The following is a 20,682-nucleotide window of genomic DNA, read 5'->3' on the forward strand; positions in this document are numbered from 1 at the left end:
CTCAACCACGAGGTTCATGGAGAGGGATTTCTCCTGGTTGGGACAGGCCACCCGTGGCCCGGCAGCTTGGCACCGCTCCGAGCATCACACGTGGGGAGCTGGTGACCGCTGCTCTGCAGGGCTGCATCACTCATGGGAACCTTCTGCTCCTTTCCTTATCAATGCCCTCTTTTCCAACCCCCTTTCCCAAGCAGGCCAAGGAATAGGTGCCAAGAGCGGCTGTGCGAGCGGGGCAGAGCCTCTGGGCGCAGGCAGGCAGCAGGGTGCACCCCAGCTGGGCCTGTGGTGGGATTGGGGTTGTGAGGAGCAGCCCAAGACAGGAAAGGCTGATAAGCAGGTCATGGTCCCTGCCAGCAGCGTCATGGTTCAGGGCACTCGGCTGGAGCTGGCCCTCACCCCTGTCTCCACCGCTTTGCCCAACAGATGTTCCTGCATCCTGGTAGCCGGGCAATGGTAGCAGCCCTGTTTCTGCCCGGCAGCAGCGCCGGGGCCTGGGGGACAGCACACAGGCTCATGTTGCACAAAGCTGAGCTGAGTGCCTGCGAGCAGGTGGCCTTGGACACCAGATTAGAGCTGGATTGCGTCAGGCGCAGTAAAACACACGGCCGACTCGCTGCCCTGCAACAGCATGGGTCAGGCCGTGCCCAGGCGAGGAACTCTGCGCCCTCGCGCAGAGGTGTCACCCGAGCCTGGCACACGTGTGGAATCTGGCAACCCGCTCTGGCAAGCGCCCAAGCTCAGCACAAGCGACCCCACGGGCCGGTCCTTCACCCTGCCCCCAAAGCCACCACGCTACGGGCAGGGCAGGGCTCCCAGGAACGCCCCGGCTCTGCGCCGTGGATTTCAGAGAGGGGAACCAGCAGCCAGCACAAGGCAAGCAGGCGGCTGAGCAGCGGCCGCACGTGCCCTTCCTGCAGCCCTTCTGTTTGAGGGCACAAGTTTGCTGCTCCTCCTGCAGAGGGTTTTCCGTTGCCGCACAAAACCATGAGCCAGGGAGGAAGGTGACGGTGGCTTCTGCCTCTGGCAGGTAGCATCAGACCCAACCTGCGCTGGGAGGAGCGGGCAGAGCTCCTGGCCAGCACATCAGCTCCCTGGGGGCAAACAACAGCCTGCCCAAATGGCCGGGCTCAGGGGATTACTATCAGAGCACAAAGTTCAGCTGGGGGCAGCTACTACTGGTGTCCCCGAGAAGTCCATGCTGGGGACACTTCGTTAATTAGTTGCACAAGGGGACAGAGCACATCCTCAGCAAGCACGCGGGCCATATAGGGAGGAGATAAAGGCCACCAAGAAGAGCCCGGCTTCAGCAGCCCCCAGCCACTGCACAAGGGGCAACGAGCACATCTGGCAGTTTGCGCTCAGGGCTTCCTTCCTTCAAGGGGGTCGAGCACTGCAACAAGCTGCTCAGAGCTCGTGTGAAGCCCCCAACCATACCGCTATTCAAAACCCATCCGGCCCCGGTCCTGAGCAAGCTGCTTTGGGCATGGGGTAGGATTAGGTGATCTCCAGAGGCACCATCCAACCTCAGCGATTCATTGACGTGAAGGGAGCCACCAGGGAAGCTGCACCCTTCACCCCTAACGTTAATCTCATGCTCTGCCCTCCCAGGTTTAGACGCTAGCACCCATTAGTGTTCACACATGTGACGTATGTCAAGGGTCACTCTCGCACCAAGTGCCAGGGCCCTCCCCACAAGCCAGAGCAAACAACACCTCCACACAAAGTGAGGTCAACTCCCCTCTGCTGCTGTCTGCAGCAGGGCTTTATACCGGTGCAGGTGGGCACGCGCTAAGGAGCAGCACTCGTTGGCTACAGGCTCCCAGCTGATTGGTTCTCCTCCAGGTGTTCGGTTGCTAGGCGTCGGTCCAGTTCCCCACAAACTCCACTTTCCTATATATTCTTACTAAGGCCCCAACAGACATACATCCAGACCAGGCTGACAAGGTCTCAGCCCAGCAGATCCATTTTGCCTATAGTGGCACCCGTGTCACCTGGTGCAAGTCCTGGGCACCTAATCCCTGGTTTTCTTCCCCTTTTGGTAGCCTGCAGGGCTGGAGACAGTTTGGGGCATCATTACCTTGAGGAGATGTAGTGCTTCCCTGGGCTGCAGCTTCCATCCCACTACCCTACTTTGCTTCCCACCCCCTCAGGGTCCAGTCCTACACCTGAGTTTGCAGCTCAGAGGCTGGCTCAAGCCCAGGAAGGGGTCACAAGAGCTGCCACCATTCGCACACATCTCGCCTTATCTCCCTCACCTCGTGGCAGCAGCTCATGCAGGGACACTCCTGCCACACGTCAGTGCCACATGCGCCCCAAGACAGCCTGAAGCCCTCAGTGTCCAGCAGCAACGAGGCAGCGAGGAGCCCTGGCCGCCCCTGAGGACACAGGTCCAACCCCAAGCCACCAGGCAGGCAGCAGCCCCCGCAACAAAGCCAAGGACGTGCCCAGCCCAGGAGGGCATCGCCCTGCAGCCTTGCCCACTGCTGCCAGCTGCACGTGAGGAACGTGGAGGCGCCGGGGCTGAGCATTAGCAGGTCTTGCCAGCTTCGGGCACAGAAGCAGCATCTTCAGTGGGGGCCCAGGTAGCTCCCCCAGGCCAGGAGAGGCTCAAAGTCTGTTCTGCTCTCCTGGGGCAATACAATGATTTGTGTCAGATGGCATTTTGCTTGCAGACATGAGCAGGGCCTTGTTCCACAGATCTCCATGGGGAAGCAGCAGCTTTATCTCATCTCAGAAAGCGTGACAAGGTGATGTCTCCTGTGCGTGCAGCACAGATGCCTTCCCCAACAGTCACCCAGGGAAGGCCAGGAAGGGAGCAGCACACAGAGCAGTAAGGAAGAAGAAAAAGACTGGACCTGAAGCTTAACCTGCAGCCCATCATCAGGCAACATCCCCATCCCAATACAGGGGCTCCACACACTAATCACAACCCAAAAAGGGAAGGCGTTGGGGCAAGGTGCCAGGTTCCTCTAGAAGGTGAGGTACCCACCAAACCTACTATGAGATAGTAGCCTGGCAACCTGCCCAGCCACGCATGTCATCAGCCCTTCTGCCAGCTGGGCACCTGCCTGGAAGGCTTCCAGGAAATTCCACAGCCTCCCACGCTCCCCACCCTCCTCACCACAAGCTAAAGGTCAGCTGCAAGGGAGACATACATTCAAGGAGACCCATGGACACGAGAGCTAGGAAATGGCAAGCAGCAGGAGCCAGTGTCGCTTTCCTGGAGGGTTGAAATTAAGGATGATCTACCTCAGGGAATAATTAACCACTGATCTGCTTAGGTGGGAACAGGGTCTGTTCGCCAACAGCTTAGTCCTCGGATTCCCAAAAGCTCAGGGCAGGAGATACAGTTTATTATCGCAGTGCTCCTTCTGCCCGGCGAGTCTGTGCAGCAGCTCTGCCCCTTCCCTGTGCCGGACACAGGGACCTCCCTGCTCCTCCCTGCAGCTCCCTCAGGTCATTACTCCTGGTCCCAGCTTGCTCAGGTGCCCCCCCTGCAGACAGCACCTTCTGCTCACCAGTGTCCTGGACAATCCTCAAAACTGGAGGACAAGTGTAGCTGTTAACTCTGCACACCCAACCCCACGCACCTCCAAATCTAAAAGACCCTCTGCTGTCCACACCTCAGAGCCGGCTCTGGTGTTGGGCCTCCAGAGAGGGAGGCCTCTTTGGGAAGCTGCGGGAGGCTGAACCCCGCTGCGGGGAACAGCAAGGGCAGGCAGGGCCGAGCACCGCCCCGGCGTGCAGGAACAGGACGGAGCCACTGACACACACAAGCAGCCAAGCCAAGCCAGCCGTGCTGCCCAACATGTTTAATGCTCGCCACACACGCAGGACAAGCCCTTGCCACAAGGCAAGGCCAGGGCAGGGCCCCCACCAGCCTCACCACGCTGTGGGTTTCGCCCTCAGGCTTTGCTGGGTGTGACGGGGGGACAGGCAGAGCCCATGGCACTGAGGAAGTCCAGTGAAAATGCCCTAGGAGAATTTAAGTTTCTCGGAGCAGGGAGCTCAGCACAGAGAAAAACAGCAGTGCTGGGAACCCTGCTGCCACCTCCCTAGACGCTGAGCTAGAGGAGGGAGCCAGGCCAGCTCCAGGCTGGCCCAACGTGGCCACCTGGGCACACCGAGCTAGTAGCCCTCATCGGCCCAGGTGATCTCGTAGTCTGGATACTTGGCTTTCAGCTTCTCTGTAGTCACGGAGTGATTTGCTCGCCCAAAGCCCTGGAAAAAGAGAGAGAGTTCAAGAGTAAAGCAGATGTGAGCACCTCTACAGTAGCTAAACAAACGCTTGGGGACAGCTCAAGGCAACGAGATGATCTGCAAGGAGACCAGGGCAGGGAAAATAACCATTGATCCCGTATTTGTGACAGATACAAGGGGTCCAATCAACACCTGGTACCAGCCCGCACTGCTGCCCAGCACCCTGCAGCCATCCCAAGGAGGCCGGAGCTGGGAAAATCAGGACTGCCAGAACGCTCGGGGCAAACACAACTACTGCCTGTGTCCTCCATCCGAGTGCTGGGGCCTCCAGAGAGGAGGAGAGAGATGGACGTGGGAAGGAGACCAGGCTTTCCGTAGCCCGTCTGCAAGGCGACGCAGGGTGATGCCGGGCGATGCCGGGCCGCGCAGGGCGATGCAGGGGCTTCCCGCGCGCCCCCGGCCCCAGCTCCCCAGCGGTGCTCCCGTGCCTGCCGCACGGGCTCGCGGGGACCCGGCTGCCGCCACCAAGGCGCAGGGGCAGCTCCGCCCGCAGCCCCCGCTGCTCTCGCCGAGGACAGACCCGGCCGCGCTCCCAACGCCACAGCGGGACACAAGCGCCTCCGGGAGAGGCGCGGGGCTCGGGGAGGGCCCAGCGGCAGCCCCAAGCCGGGCGCTCGCGCGCCGGACACCCGGGGGACGCGGGGACGGCGCCGGCAGCGGGGCCGCGGCCTCACCACGGAGTAGCCGTAGACGTGGATCCTCCTGGCGTCGCGCTCGTGGCTGATCCTGCCGCCGCCCAGGCACTCGCAGGCGCAGCCCAGCGGCTCCAGCTCCGCCGCCGCCCGCTCGTAGATGTCGGCTGCGGCACAGACGGCGCCGGGCGGCTCGCGCGGGGCACGGCCCGGGCCCGGGCCCCGCCGCCGCGGTGCCGCCCGCCGCCGCCGCCGCCCCTCACCGTGGTACTCGGCCCAGCCGTGGCCCCGCACGACGTCCTTGCTGCCGCCGCCCGCGCGCACGCGGACCAGCACGTACTTGAACACGCCGCCGCCGTCGATGTCCACGTCGGGCACGCGCGCCAGCGCCGCCGCCGCCGCCGCCTCCGCCATGCCGCCGCGTCCCGCCGCGCCGCGCCCCGCCAGCCAGCCAGCCAGCCAACCAGCTCCCGCGGCCCCGCAGCGCCGCCAATCAGGACAGCGCAACGGGCTAAAGGGGCGGGCACCGACCTTAACGGCACCGGAACCGGTCTTAAAGGGGCCGGCCCCGTCCTTAAAGGGGCCGGCACCCGCCTTAAAGGGGCCGGCACCCGCCTTAAAGGGGCCGGCACCCGCCTTAAAGGGGCCGGCAACCGCCTTAAAGGGGCCGGCGGGGAAGAGTATTTCTCCCCGCCAGGAAAAGGAGGGCGGATATTTAACGGGCCGCCCTTGGGCTGGGCGCGTGTCCCAAAGTGGCGGGGTCTCCTCAGTGCCCGGTGCCCAGCGCGATCCTGGGGGACACGGGGCGCCTTGGCGGGGCCCGCGGGCAGCGCCGGGGTCTCCGCCCGCCGCGCCGCCCCGTCGGGGCTGGGGCTCTGCCGCCCGGCGCGGCGCCCTCGCGGGGGAGCCCTGTCCCTTCTCGAGGGAGCCTTGTCCCTTCTCGGGGCAGCGCGACGCCGAGGCGCGAGCAAGGAGCGGCAGCAGACGGGGCGGCTACATTCAAGTTAGACTTTATGGTTCTTCGAAGAAATAGAGCTCTCGTTATAGGTACATCTCGTTCGGCTGGGCCGCGGGGCGCCGGCGGGGTCTGTACACGGGGGCGTGAGAAAATACGGACCTCGTTCTGCTGGGCGCGAGAGGAGACGTGGCGCCCGGCTCGCCGGCATTGCGCATCGTTTAAAAACAGAACGAAAATAAATAAATAATAAAAAAGAACAAAAGGAAATAAATAGACATGCACATGTCAAGGAGCTCCGTCCTAGTTCAGAGAAGGCCTCCTGGGCGCCTCGCTGTGAAGATGCAGTTTCAGTCTCTTTAATTTATTCCTTGTTGTGTTCAGCTGGAAGAAGAAACGGAGGCACCGGGTGCCGGTTCAGAGGCTGCGGAGCGGGGCCGGAGCGCGCGGGGGCCCCGGCAGGGAGAAGGGGTAGGGGCTGGAGCGGCCTCCGGCGTCGCTGCCGGCCGTGGCCGGAGAAGTCGCCGTTCTGGGGAGCGATCGGGTGCAGCGGGGCCGAGAGCCGCCCCGCGGCCGCGGGGCCGGGCTGGAGGCGGAGCGGGCCGGGCCGGGGGCCTCGGCACTGAGGGGCGCGCGAGGGCCGGGCCCGGCTGCCGAGCGGCCACCGTGGGTGCCCGGGCTCGGCCCCCTCGCCGCCCGCCCCGGCACGGGGACACCGCGGCAGCCCGGGCTGCTGTTCACCGCCCGCCTCCTGCCGTGCCCCTCCGCCCAGCCCCGCGTCCCCTCCGTCCCCCGCAGCCTGCGGCCGCCGCCCGCAGCGGCATCAGCCGTCCTGGCGCCGCGGGCACGTGCAGCCCCGCGCGGCGGAGCCCGCCCGACCCCGCGCACAGCCCTGGGGCGATGCGGAGCCGCCCGAGCTCCCCGGCCAGCCAAAGCGCAGGGAGCGCCCAGGAGAAATCGTGGCCAGAAAAAGTGCCAGTGGGCCAGGTGGGGGCAGGAGAGGGGGACACATCCTCGGAGGCAGGAATCCCACCCCAGCTTCGTGGCAGGGCGGGGAGTCTGTGCTGCAGCCCTGCCTCGCTGCGCCCTGCAGCACTGCCGGCTCTCCCAGCGCAGCGTCAGGAAGGATGCTGCTTATTGCTAGCGCTAAGCAAGCGGGGACGTCTCCGCTGCTGGCCCTGCAGAAATAGGTGTTGCCAAGCACCCAAATGGGGAAACTGAGGCCCCGACCTCCTACAGACGTTAGCAAAGGGATGAGACCCCCCTGACATCTCCTGCTGTGCCCTGTGAGCGTGGGCATTGTCCCTTCCCGGAGGCAAAGGGAGCAGGCGCAGGGCACACTTGGCTCCTTCCCCTCAGGCACTGCCCTCACGTGTGGCTCTGCGGAGCCCCTGTTCCCCACGGCCCTGCCAGGACAGGGAGGGCTCCAGGCCACCAGTCCCAACCTGGTACAACCCTGCAGGGAGGTGAAGGGGGCACTCGGTCCCTGTCTGGCTGCAGAATTGGGGCCAGGGGATGGGCTTGGGGGTGATTGTGCATCGTGCTGCCCAGGGCTGTGCTGGGAATGGGTGGGACGTGGCCGTGATGGCCGCCTCGTGCCCTGACACGTCCCTACCCTCCATCCCAACCCAGCAGCTGGGATCTTGGGGCTGAGCAACGGGCGGGGTATCCGAAAGCGGGGCTGGGAAGCTGGGGGTGGAGGGTGGGGTTGTTCCCTCTTCTTCCTGGCCCCAATCTCACAGCAGCTGTCCCTGCTGCCCTCTGGTTCCAGGGCAATTGCCCCATGCGTGGGAGGGGGGAAAGCTCTGCAAGGGAGGACGGGGCAGCTCCACCTCATGCCACATCCCTCCCTGTGGGCTGCTGCAGTCCCTGGCTAAGATGGAGTCTGGGGTGGGGGGGCTTCCACTTGCCTTGGAGGGGCAGCGCAGCAAACGGGGACTGCCAGGAGGGGGGCGTCTCCGTGCCCCAGCTCCTGCTGGTGACTGCTTGGGAGCATGGCACCCTGGAGCCCGTGCTGAGGGGTGCGAGGGGGCTGCCGCAGCTGGCAGCATCTCGCCAGGGTGCTGGGGCTGCCCTGGCAAAATGTGTCAGTTGTGGAAACCTTGGAGCCGCTGGGGAAGGGGGCAGCGCCTCGCTGCAGTGTGGAGGGTTCCCTGCCTGAGCAGTGAGGACACAGCCGAGAGCAGGCAGAGAGGGGCAGCCACCCTGGGTCACCCCCGCCGCGCCGGGCCCTCCGGTGTGCCCGGGGATGGAGCGCGTGGAGGAGGGCCGGCAGAGCCACGTCCCCCCCGCCGGCGCAGGGCATCCAAACCTTGTGGGGATCTCTCAGAGCGGGTGTGAGTGCCAGGCAGCCCCGCGCAGAGGCGGGGGCCGGCAGACACCCAGGCTGCTCTGCAGAGGGGCGGATGGGGACACGGCAGGGGGACGAGTCCTTCCCAGGCTGTGTCCGCCCGCAGCACCCCACGCAGCCCCCGTGCGCCGAAACGCAGCGGGGTCCTCAGCAGCACCAGGTCTGCCAGCTGCCCTCCTCCAGCAGCCCAGGACCAGGGCACACGGCACTGCTGTCGTACCCTGCAACCGGTTAACACACAGGTTGGCATCCTCAGAGCCCCTGCTGAGCATCTGGGGGCCATATAAAGTACCCTGTACCCAAAGACCCTATAGAGCCTAGCTATCACCCGAAGGATATCCCATAGGGTCCCTGCTGTGCCAACAAATTTATGGTAACTTGCTCAGGATGCCGAAATGCTCCAGGAAAAGAGCCCCTATGCCACCTGGAAACCATACAGGGCCCCTGCCAGGTATCCAGAGATTGTGCAGGGCCACCAGCAACACCCACAGGCTGTGTAGGGCCTCAGCAGCTCTGCAGTGCTCTGCGGGTGCCCTCCTGGCCCCCATGCCGTTGAAGATGCTCCCGGGACCTGCCTCAGGCTACGTGCCAGGAGGGTGGCTCCGGCTCCCTGGAGCAGGCAGTAACGTGTGGGTAGCCCCAGAGGTGCCGAGCGCTTGCTCTGGCCACGCTTGTGTAGAGGTAGCCGTGTTGTCTAGTGCTCAGGGCTGAGGCTGGGGCAGCACCCTGGCCGGGTGCTGCTTCGCCCAGAGTGGCCTCTGGGAAGACTTGCCCAGGTGTTGGCTGGGGACTGCCAATGCCCCATGCTCCGTGACAGACCTCACCTGTGGTCCCGCTACCCTCACGCCTCCTCCAGCCCACACAGGGCCCCAGGATCCCAGGGCTCAGGATCCAGCTGAGGACCCACAACTCAGACTCCATGGACTCCTCCACGGCAGCATCCGTCCCTCGCGCTCCCCCAGCACCGGCACCAAAGTGCGTGACAGGGAGCAAGAGGGCTCTCCGGCCCCGTGGCGTCAGTGTGCCCATGGGAAAACACGTATCTACAAAGGGGAATAAGTGAGAGGCCACCAGAGGTGGCCTCAGGGCCCCGTTCACATGATGTCATCCAGGAGATTGGGGCTGGCCACCCAGTCGAGGGTGCGGGGCTCCGAGGCAGCCATGATCATGCACATGAACTGCTTGCCTGTCCTCTTGTCAATGGGATAGATGGTGGTGGGGGTGAAGCGCTTGTTGCTCTCCACGAAGTCGCAGAGCTGCTCATAGATCTTGGGGAACTCGTGGCGCAGGAAGACGCCGCGGATGCGCAGCTCCCGCTGGATGTTGATGAAGCAGACCTCCCGCGCCTTGCGCCCTTCCTCACCCTCCTTGTCGATGTCTGCCGTGCCGGGCGGTGGGGTCAGGATCAAGGTTTCCATGTCCCTCTCTTTCTTCAAGATCTTCTTCTCGGGGCTGGATGAGGCTAAGGCCACCTTGGCATATTTCCTGACCGTCGGCACCTGGATCTTCGGAGATGGCCTCTCTGGCACTTTTTGGGCAACGGCCACAGTTACATTCAAGAGGAAACATTCATCGGGGTCGTACTGGTTGCCGGTCTCCCGCAGCTCCCGGGCGTATTCCCCTAGGTTATCTGAATAGCTCTCCAGCTCCCGCAGAGACAGGTATGTGGGGGACATCAGCAAGCTCTCCAAGCCGAACTGAAGGAAGTTCTCCGCCGAGCCCGAGTTCGGGAAGCCCAAGAAGAGCACGCCACGTCCCCGGGAGAGGTAGCCCACCTTGGCAATGCGCGAGAAGGCCTTGTGCACCTCACCGTTCTCCCGGCAGAACTGCAGCACGTGGCGGCAGATGCTGCCAACACGCCCGTAGACACAGCTCTCTTTGTGAGTGTCCCAGTCCTCGCGGCGGCAGTTTCGGGAGCAGTAGTAAGTGTAGCAGCTGTGGCAAGACTTGAAATAGAGGCAGGCATTGAACATGGTCTCCGTCCGCCGGCACTTGGCATTCGAGCACATCATCATGTCGTCCTCCTCGGCGCTCAGCTCTGGGGAACAGTTGTCCAGGTGCTTCTCAAAGCTGCTGCTGGCGACAGACGTGCGCAGCCCGTGGCTGCCCCGCTCGCGGCGAGGGTCGTTGCAGAAGGAGCTGGGGCCTGGCTGCTCCTTCATGGGCCGGTTTCCCTCAGGTGGGCAGCCGGGGGCCTTCCTGGCCTCCCCTTTCCTGGGGTGGCCCGGGGCGCTGCTGTTGATGAGATGTTTGAGCTGTTCGGCGAGGCTGTCTCTGTCACCAGCACGGTGGCTGGGTGCTGGCTTGTAGTCGATGACCAGGTCGGTGATGAGCTCGTCCAGCTGCTCCAGGCTGCGCTGGCGAGCCGAATTGCTTTGGGCACTTTCTTTGGTGACAGGCTCTGCTTGGTAGGGCACGGCATAAGGGCAGTTGCCCTCCCGCCCCGAGTCCAGCACGTCCCAGCTGGCCGAGCGCCTCTCACTCTTGCCCAGGCCATTGGCGCGGATGTCGTTGTCGGTGATGGTGATCTCCGGCGTGACGTACCAAGAGCGGCCCATGGGGTAGCGGCCGCCGTCCGCGTGCACCCTCTCAATGATGGAGTTCTCCGAGAGGGACAGGGCAGCGTAGCGCTTGGGCGAGCTGGACAGGTTGATCACCACGGGCTGCCGCCGGTCGTCAGGGGATAAGGCACGTTGCTGCTCCTGGGCCAGCAGGTTCTCGTAGCTGCGCCCGCGGAGCAGGGGTCCTCCCGACGGACCAGGGGCGTCAGGATGTTGTCCCAGGATTTGGAGTAGTGCTGGCTCTCCCTGCCCAGCCGCGGCGGGTTTGTGCTGTAGCTGGCGTGCCAGGAGGAGAGCATGGCCTCGCGCCCAGGCGCCTGAGGGGCGAACCGTGACACCTGCAAGGTTTGGTAGGGCAGCGCGCTCCGCTCGGGGCAGTACCAGTCACTGAAGTGCAAGGGCTGGGAGCTGCGGGGAAGGGGGCACGTCCGCGAAATGGCCTCCCGCTCCCGATACTTCCCGTAATCCTCAGCGTAGAAGACCCTGGCAGAGGAGCCGAGGGCAGGGTACGTCCTGGTGTCCTCAGCGTACAGCGTCTTCATGGGAGTGCTGCGGGGTGCGTAGAAGCGAGGGTCATCACCGTAGAAAGTGTGGGCAGGAGGCTCCTGGATGGGGTAGCTCCGTGCCTCCTCCACGTAGAGCGCGCGGGGCGGCACGGTGTGCACACTCACCTTGGCCGGCTCCTCGGGGTAGAAGTGCTGCGGGGGGCCGTGGCGCCGGGGGTAGGGGTAGCTCGCATAGCCAGAGCTCTTGAGGGGCATGGCCGGGCTGGGGCACCGCATGGGCTCTTCGGCGTAGAAGAACTTGGCGGGGACGCCGGGGGCGCCAAAGGTCATGCAGCCCCGCTCGGGGTACTCCCGGTAGTCGCGCGAGGAGGGCACCGGCACCGTCTGGTAGGCCAGGCCCCGCGGGTCAGCCTCGTAGTAGTTGCTGGGGTAGGGCAGCAGCGGGTGCTCGCCGCTGTATGAGTCGCTGGGCGTGGGCGTGCGCGACACCGACACCTGCCTGCTGCCCGGCACTGCCAGCCCGCGCGCTGCGCCGGGCGCCCGCGGCCAGCCCGGCGGCTCCTGCCTGCCCTGCGCCGCCCGCAGGCTGCGCGCTGCGTGCACCAGCACCGCCTCGTCGGGCTTGATGTCCACCCGGCACTTGACGTGGGGGCTGGCGGCCACCTTGGCGGCGCCCGGCGCCTCCTCGAAGCAGTTGCTGCTGACGCAGAGCGGTGAGATGCGGCTGGCGCTGCTGCGCTGCGGCTGCAGCTTGATGGGGTGCACCTCGTTGGCCAGCGGGCGCCGGGGCGCGTGGCCGCCGTCGCGTCGCGGCGAGGGCTCGCTGCGCGCCGCCTCCCGCGCCGCCCGCAGCGCCTCGCGCCCGCGCCGCGCCGCCGGTGGCGATGCTGCCACTGTGATGGGCACCGGCGTGAGGGTGGTCTTCACTCGGGGCGCGCTCCTGGAGCGGGCTCGCCGCTTCGCCTCGCCCCGCGCCGGCAGCTCCTTGGGCCCTTCCCGCTCAGCCGCCGAAGCCCGGCCGGCGTAGGCGTCCGGCTTGGGCGGCACGCGGCGCCCCAGCTCCGGGGTGCCCGGGCGCAGGCCGGGGCGCTCCATGGGCGCGGGGGCGCCCAGCTGGTCGTCAAGCGACTCGAGGAAGTCGAAGCTCCTGCAGTGGCGCTTGTTGAAGGGCTGCGGATCGCGGGGCAGGGACGCGGACATGAAGGCGTCACATCGTGCCAGGGGCTGGCAGACAATCGAATCCCTGGGGGCTGCGGTGGCCACCTTTATGTCTTGGTATACCGTAGACACCAGTATGTCAGGTGGGTCGGTTCGTGTCATCTTAAAAGTGGCTCTGCTCTCGCCAGGTCCCCTTCAGAGTGCCTCAGAGGAAGGCAGCCAGCCCTGCAAGAGAACAGAGAAGGGGCCTAAATCCCAGCCGGGCCCGCAGGGACTGCAGGGGAGCTCTGTAGACACAGGATACAACTCAATGCCTCTTGGCCCAGGGAGTTTTTTTTTGATCCCTTCCAAGCATCAGGGAAGTCTCGGCTTCCACAGGTGCTTTCAAGAGCCTGAGCCTAGCTGGAGAGAAGGTGAAAGCTGCGTTTTTGGCAGGCTCTAATGCCAGCGCGCAAATAAAGACGACTGCACGAGAGGGTGCCTGCAGGCCCACAAAGCCTCCATGGGGGCAGCGGGGAGCGTGGTCATCTCTACACCAGCATGAGGAAGCCGTGACCGTGGTGCCCCAGCAGGCGCTTGGTCCCCAGAGTCAGGATGTGGGACCTGGGCAGAGCCAGAACCACCTTGGAGGCCCCCAAGAATCGGCTCTGTCCTGGTTTGGGGAGGCTGCAGGGATCCCCAGCAGCACCATGGGCAGCTTTGAACAGGGTGGGTGGAACCCAGCCAGGGATCCCTTTCCTTAAGGTATAGGGAGATTGGGCCTGGCAGCCTGTTGTGACCAGCGGAGCAGCTGTGGGGCCCCCTGGGCGCGCAGGTGTCCTCATCTCAGCACACTCTGCGCGACACAGCCGAGCGGCACGCGGGACACCTGGGGCACTGCCCAGCAGTCAGGTGACGGTGAACGCTCACTGCCACGGCCACGCAGTCCTGGGGACAACCTTTGCTGGAGGTTCTAGAGCTGTGTCGCTTCCCTGTGGCAGAGGCACCACCTGGGAACACCCCTCTGAAGCAACATCGGTCTTGCTTGTGTCCGCATTGCTCCCTGCGGTCCATCCAGACCGGCATGGCTCAACCAGAGGACACTGTGGCTGATGTCCCAGCCCCATGCAGGACCTTCATCACTTCCCTGGCACCATGTCACAGAGCGGACCGAGCCCCCGGGACAGCCCAGTGCACACCAGGGATAACTGGTAGCCAGGAGCCTGCGGCACCCTGGTGCCAGAAGGGCTCTGCTCACTCCAGACCCTCTGGATTTGCCTTTTCCTGCACCTCAGGTTGTCCTGCAGCCTGAGGACACATCTCACATGGAGAGTCGGGGTGGAGGAGCAGGCAGGGCTGGATGCAGGGTGGGAAACAGGGCGGTTATGCAACTCCCCTCCCTAAGACAGACTCACTTGGAGGCAAGGGGAAGACGATTGCCAGGCCTAGGAAAACAGCATCAGCCACAGCAGCAGGGCAGGGGAGGCTGCCACACGGTAGCCCATGCCTATGGGTGGCCCTGGGGCCTGTAGTGCCCCAGCTGGGGGCTCGTGGGCTCACCCCACACCCGGGGGCAGATGCAGCTCACGACCAAGCTGCTCCATGGAGGCTCCTCTGCAGCTCCCATGGGGGCCCGGGTACCCGACCCCACCGGGTGTCCAGCTCCATTTCCACTCGTGGGATGAGTCTGTGATGAAGGCTGGCATCCACATGGTCCAGGGGACATCAGGCAGGTATGGGGAGAGGACAAGCAAAGGATCAAAGGATTGGTGGCCATGGTCTGACCAAGGCAAACACACAACTAGCTGTTCTCTCACCAGGTGATGCCCAGTCTGCTTTAAGTTTCCTAAGATCCTAAGGATAATTTTCTTGGCTACCTGACCAAAAGGCCCCAGAGCACAGGTCGAGAGCTGGTTATTTCATAAATAAAGGTACAAGACAAAAGCCATTGAAATGCATTTCACTTTAAACAGAAGCAGAGGACCACAGGGAACATGTTTGAGGGAGAAAAGGAAGAGACTTTATTCGGCAAGAAGCAGTATCGACTACATGGAGGAGGCGGGTTTATTTTTCACTTGCAGACTGTTTCCAGCTCTCTACTTTGGTAAGACCTGTCTTGTACTGAAGCTGGGAGGCGGATGGAGCTGGTGAGGCTGGGGGAAGCCATGCCAGGGGTCGGTACCGGGGAAGGGTTTGGGGCATCCAGCTACCAGGAGGAGCTGCCAGTCTGGAAAAGGCTGGGAGCTGCCTTTGGGGTGCAGCACATGTGCCCCCAGCTACCTCCAGCACGGAGACAGCCCGGAGCAGCTGGTGAAGCCAGAGCCTCACGACCTGCATTGGAAACCTGCTCCGGGGATTGGGGCTGCCTGCTGGGAGGAGATGGGGACCCAGCAGGAACGGGGGCAGGAGGCGGCAGGTTTGGTCCCGTGGTGGCTGAGCGGGAAGGGCTCTGCTGGGTCACTGGCAGTGGGGCTCGTGGGGCGGCAGCTGGGAGGACTCGGGGCCCAGGGAGGGAGCATCTCCCACTGGGGTAGCTGCTGTCTCCTTCCCAGTGCAGTGCTGGGGCCGGGGGCAAGGCCGTCCCCGCGGGCCGGGCAGTGTGCGGGCAGGCGGTCACGCTTTGGCCCATGGTGCCAAGATCCTACCTGGTCCGGCGGCAGCAGGGACGGGGCGGGCAGGCGGAGCTGGCAGAGGGCCCTGCGATGGCTCCATTCCAGCGCTGCAAAACGAGAGGCACATGAGGAATCCTGGAAACCCACGTGGGCAGGTGACCTGGTACCGGCGTCACGGTGCCAAGGCCACCTGAGGCACTGCAACTCCAGCATGAGATGCCTGAGCCAAGGCCACTGCAGCGGGGGGCTGATGCTGTCACCCCAGCTGTGACCAGGGAGACTGACCTGGATCAGGGTCAGCTGCAACAACATCCAACCCCATCACTGCTTACCAAGCTGCACCCGCTGTCCCTGCAGAAGGGACACGTGTGCTCCCCATGCCCGTCCTGGTGCCAGCCACCCGGCAGGGCTGCCAAGGCCGGGGCGGGGGGGAGCCGCGCGGGGAGCAGGGCTCCATGCAGGCGCGGGCATCCCCGGCGCCGCGCAGGTTGCCATGGTTTCTCCCAACTCTTCCCTGCCGTGCGGTGCGCGGGGGCCGCGGGGGCGGCTGGCGCTGCTTGCAAGCGCCCACGCGCTGCGGGGGCTCCCGCTCGCACTGCCGGGCACGGAGGGCGCCGGCGCCCCGCGGACGCCGCCTTCCCCAAGGATGGCACCCAGCACCACGTGGGCCATGGGGGCATCTGAACCCGCTCCCCCTGCCCGAGCAGCAGGGCCCAGCTCTCCCTGCAAGCCCTGCCTGCCCGCACCCCTGGTGGGCACTGGTCTCTCACCCTTGCCATGTCGAACCCCACGGGGGTGTCCACGACGCACAGACATCTCTGCCAGACATGACCCTCCAACACGCCAGCACCAATGGGACCTGCAATGCCAACGCACTGCCCCCAGGCACCCAACACCCGGCTGCCTCCGTCCCCACTCTGGGCCTGGGGCTGGCGCCTGCCCTTTGCCTGCCCAGCACCCAGCCCTGCCCCGTGAAACAGCCCTCTCTGCCAGCACCCGCTGCCACGGGGCCTGCGGTGCCACTGCAGGGTGCTGCTCAGGGACACGGCGCAGGGAGCTCCACGCTGGGGTTAGCAGGGTAAGAGTGCTGTTGCGCACGGCCGAGACGGCGTGACCTGGGCTGCGCTGCATGGAGAGGGCCCAAGGGAAGGCTGAGCAACTGGGTCACTGGCCGTGTGCAGCGTGTGCGGTGCCTGCAGCGGGGCCCTGCCCAGCGCGCTGCGCTGCACGTGGACCCTGGGAGCACAGAGCCCGTGGGCGCTGCCAGGATGTGCCTGGGCACTGAGAGCGCTCTGCCCTGTGCTGAGCGTGCTGCCAGGCACCGCTGTGTGCTCGCTGCCAGCGCGCGGCTGTGCAGTGCCCCGTGCTGCGCCACTGCACTGCCCTTGTGCACTGCTGGGCACTGCCCTGGGCGCCCGGCCCTGCCAGCACACAGCCATGCACCCTGCCCCTGCACACACGGCACTGACCATGCTGCCAGGGCACGGCCTGCCATCCTGCACGGCAAACTCACTGCCTATGCACAGCCCCCACACACAGGGAAGGTGCTGGCAGCACCCTGCGCACACCCTGCCAGCACCCTGTGCATCTGTGCTAGCACCCTATGCTCCCTCGCACTGCACTGGCCACACTGCCAGTGCACTGCCTCATGCACACTGTGCGCACGGTGCCCACGGCGCTGCAGGAGCACCCTGGAGCGCCCAGCAGCCTCACGTGCACTAGAGCACTGGCTCGTGCGCTCTGTGGGTGCATCAAGAGCGCGCTGACAGCTCACGCTGCCTGCGCACGGGCTCTCCAGCACGGCCAGCGCGCAAAGCTCTGCACGCACCACTGCCCCCAGCACGTGCGCTCACCACCCCTTGCTGCCCCACGGGCTCACGCTCCTGTGCCAGGAGCACGAGCTGGGAGCACCCGCTCTGCCGCCCCCCCGGCGCGCGGCCCTGTGCCCCCCTGGCGCTCTCCGCACAGTGCTGGCTGCTGTGGGCAGCTCCATGGGGACCGTGGGCACCAGGCCCCGGTGCTGCCCCGTGCACCCTGTGCTGCCCCAGCTGCCCCGGGCCCTCCCACGGAGCAGCGCAGCACCCCCGTCCTGCACTGCCCCCCCCACTGCATTACCTCCCCCCTCACTGCATTACGCCCCCACTGCATTACGTCCCCGTCCCCCCCCGCACTGCATTACCCCCCGCACTGCCCCCCGGCCCGCGCTGCCGCCGCCGGGCCCTGCCGCGGGCCCCGTGCAGACCGGCCGGGCCCCGCGCACCGGCACCTGCCGCGCGGCGGATGCGGGCGGATACGGGGGGGATGCGAGGATGCTCCGGGGCTGCAGGCGGCGGCCTCGGCCCCCCGCCCGCTCCACAGTGGCCCCGGCCCGCTGGGCCGCGCGGGGAGCTGAGCTCGGGCCGGGCCGGCGGCAGCGAACAGAGGTGGCCCGGGGGGCCGGCCCGGCCCGGCCCAGCAGGGACGCGGCCCGCGGGGCTGGGGGGGATGACTCGGCACGGGGAGGAAGGCGGGGGGAGGCCCGGGAATGGCTCCGCACACAGCGGGGACCGGGGACACGGCAGGATGTTCCCACCGGGGCAGGGAGACACGGAGGGATGACTCGACCCGGGGGATACGGAGCCAGGACCGGGGGTGGCGGCGCGGGGTGGGGGCGGGGAGAAGACCCGGCCCGAGGTGTCCCGGAGGCGCGACAGCCCCCGGCCCCCCCTTACCTGCTCCGTGCCCGCCGCCCCGGCGGCTCCCCCGCCGCATCCCCGCCGCTGCCGCCGCCGCTAGTCTCGGCCCGCCGCCCCGCCGCCCATGGCTCGGCCCAGATCCTCCCGGCCCGGCTCGGCTCGGCTCGGCCCGGATCCGCCCGGCTCGGCTCGGATCTGCGCTCCGCCACGGCCGCCCGGCTCCGCCGCCGCTTGTTTTCCCATAAATATGGCAGGCGGAGTTAGCGGCCGGGGCCGGGCCGGACCGGACCGGGAGCCTCCCCCCAGCACCGCCCCGCTCGCCCGGATCCCCTCGGTTCGGCTCGGTTCGGCTCCCCCTGCTGCGCTCGCCCGCCGGCCCCGACCCGCTCCTCCCCATCGCCATCCCCATCCCTCCGCCCCGTATCCCCGCTGCGTCCCCGCATCCCTCCCTGCCCGACCATCCGCGCACCCAGCCCGGCAGCGCCCGCTCGGTGAGACCCGGGGAGGCCGTTTGGGAACCCCCTCGTTCCCCTCCTGTCCCCTCTTCCTCTCCCTGCCCCCAGCAGCTTCCTCCCCGGTCCACGCACCTTCCTGGAGCCGTGTCCTTGGAGCAGCCCCTCTCGGGGCGCTCTCAGCGCTCGCTCCGAGGGCGCTTGCGGCGCCGGTGCCCGTTTCTAGAGAAACGCGATGGGAGGTCAGCCCAGCTCACGGGCGACACGTCCCCGTGCCCCGCGGGTGCTGCCTGTTCTGTGGAGCTCCATCCGCGTCTGACGGTGCCTGGCTGCGCTTGTGCCCCGGGTGACTCCTGCTGGCCAAGTCCCCTGGGGATAGCAGAACAGCGAACCCCCTGGAGAAGCTCTGTGAAGCGGCGGAATTTTCCGATACAGGAACTGCCGGGAAGATGGGGTCTGTGTGGCCTGAGCCCCCCTGGGGACATGGGGACACCCAGGCCATGGTGCCTGCTGTGATAACGCCCGGGCGGCCGCAGGGCAGACCCCTGACTGCAAAGCAAAGCCGAGAGGTCCGAGAGACGGAGGGGCACCGGATGCTTTCTGTGATGTCCCCAGTGCCAGGATCCCCACCTCACTTTCCCCCAGCTTCCCCTTCCAACTCCCTGTAGACTTCGGGACCTGCCAAGGGAGTTATCCCTGGAAGTGGCCATGGTCAGTGGCATAAGCAGCTCCCAGTGCTGGGGACTGGCCAGGGCAGACTGGGGGGGGTCCAGGGTGGCCAGCACAGCCTCGCGCAGAGGCTGGAGTGGAGCAGGAGGCTGCCCGCCCGTGGCACTGCCGATGCCCTTCGGAATTTGCTCAGTTTCCAGCCCTCCAGGGCCATGATCCTCTCCCCTCCGTCCTGCTGTGATGGTGGGAGCAGCGCCGGCCACCTGTGCCCGTGCGTGGGGCCCTCGCACTGGGCCATGGTGCTGCAGCACCCGCACGTGCAGATCAGACCCGCTGCGAGCAGGGAGCCTCTCCCGCTGGAGCCAGACTGCAGCATCCCCGTCTCTTCCAATGCACCTGTGCTCGTGGGAGCATTTGGACATTCCCTGTCTGCTGCCACGTGCCCCTAATGCCCCAGAGAGCCCGTGGGGCTGCAGAAGGAAGGCTGAGCTGTGTACGTGTGTTGAGCATGGCAGTACTCTGCGTGGCAGAGTGGTGCTTGGAGGAGCGGGCTCTTCCCCGCGCCTGGGCAGAAGGCCCAGCACGAAGGGGCCCCGGCAGTGCCGGGCGCCGGGCGAGGGCTCAGCGCGGTGCTCGGCGCTTTCATTTTCCTCCCAGTTGGAAGTAGCCGCCTGGCTGCCGGGCCGGCCGCTCCGGCTGCCCTCGGCTTCCTCCTCCCGCAGCCCCTGCCGCGCGGTTCCATCTGCTCGGCCGCCTGCTGCCGGCCCGCGCGCCAGCCGCGAGCTGAGCCCCGGTGTGCTCCTCGCGTTGACCCCGCCGTGCGAGGGCGGCTCCGGCCCGGGGCTCAGCACCCCACATGCACATGGGCTGCCTTGGTGGGGGCAGAGCGAGGGGGCGGCCTCACCCCGCAGGGCACCCGGGGGGACCCGTCCCGGCGTCGCTGCCCTCGGTGGTGCCAGCCCGGCCATGGCAACGCAGGCCCGGGCTTGTCCCGGCCCTTGGCTTGGCCCCGTCCTGCTGGCAGGGCACGTGCGGACACCGGAGCCGCTGCCGCAGGGCCTGGCGAGGGGGCGCCCGGCCCAGGCTCTGCTCTCACGGGTCGACCCTGCAAGGAAAGCGCCAGCCCGGAGCCTTCCTCCAGGCGGGCACCGCTTTTCTGGCCGCCTCCTGCGTGTCCACATGCGCAGCCCAGCCCAGGCCCGGAGGGAGCCCTGGGGATGGCGCCACCCGCTCCGAGAGGGGCAGCGCACGGGGGCTGTGTCTGCAGGACCCCGACAGGGAAGACCCAAGAGCCGGGGCAGGCAGGATCCGTCCCCTCTCGTCCCCTCGTGCCTGGCACCGCTCCCTGCACCCAGGATGTCCACAGGGATTTCTCCCGTTTCCAGCTCTGCCCGCGCTGGCCCATTCACCCTGGCAGCTGTGGCTCTTGGGGCCCGTCCCTACTCCCGTGGTGGCATTTCCGTCTCCTCTGGCCACACAGAGGGTCACGGAGCCCGTTAGGTGACACTGATCCCTGCATCAGGAGAAGGCAAGTGCCGTCACCGCCTAGGACCCCGGTGGAGCAGGTACAGGGAGAGCCCCCCGAGCCGCTGCTGGCGCCGCTGCCTGTGCGGAGCTCCCCGCCGGCCCTGCGTGGAGCCCGGCAGCGCTAGGGCGATGAGCGGCGCTGGGGACCGTGCTGGGCCGCAGCCGGCAGCGGCAGGTGCTGGGGACGCTCCCATCCCCAACCCGGCGGCCAGGCCGGCTCGGGGTGCTTTGCTCTGCTCCTCCCGCTCGGGGCCGTTTGCGGTACAGATTCCCATCTGCTCCAGGTGGGTTATTCCCAGCCTGGCGTCCCCACGAGCGGGCAGGATGCTCCAGCTCCCTGGGGGCC

At 66.4% G+C, this 20,682-nt stretch overlaps 2 protein-coding genes across 2 annotated transcripts; both read right to left on the minus strand.

Moving 5' to 3' along the window:
* Nucleotides 1-4,089: 4,089 nt before the first annotated feature.
* Nucleotides 4,090-5,306, minus strand: PHPT1 (phosphohistidine phosphatase 1). The gene is made up of 3 exons (XM_088528053.1): nucleotides 5,156-5,306; nucleotides 4,935-5,059; nucleotides 4,090-4,221 (listed from the first exon to the last, which is right to left on the minus strand). Exons 1-3 carry the CDS (start codon nucleotides 5,304-5,306, stop codon nucleotides 4,129-4,131), a joined length of 369 nt encoding a protein of 122 aa, XP_088384179.1. The 3' UTR covers nucleotides 4,090-4,128.
* Nucleotides 5,307-9,145: 3,839 nt separating this feature from the next.
* AJM1 (apical junction component 1 homolog) lies at nucleotides 9,146-15,124 on the minus strand. The gene is given in 3 exon segments (XM_010220726.2): nucleotides 9,146-10,940; nucleotides 10,943-12,647; nucleotides 15,047-15,124. Coding segments are annotated over 2 exon segments (3,291 nt in total). The 5' UTR covers nucleotides 12,585-12,647; nucleotides 15,047-15,124; the 3' UTR covers nucleotides 9,146-9,291.
* Between the last annotated feature and the right edge of the window lie 5,558 nt (nucleotides 15,125-20,682).

The sequence above is a fragment of the Tinamus guttatus genome, unplaced genomic scaffold (genome assembly GCF_059628265.1).
Source record: "Tinamus guttatus ecotype Peru unplaced genomic scaffold, ASM5962826v1 Tinamus_guttatus_pri_ptg000297l, whole genome shotgun sequence".
NCBI lineage: Eukaryota > Metazoa > Chordata > Aves > Tinamiformes > Tinamidae > Tinamus > Tinamus guttatus.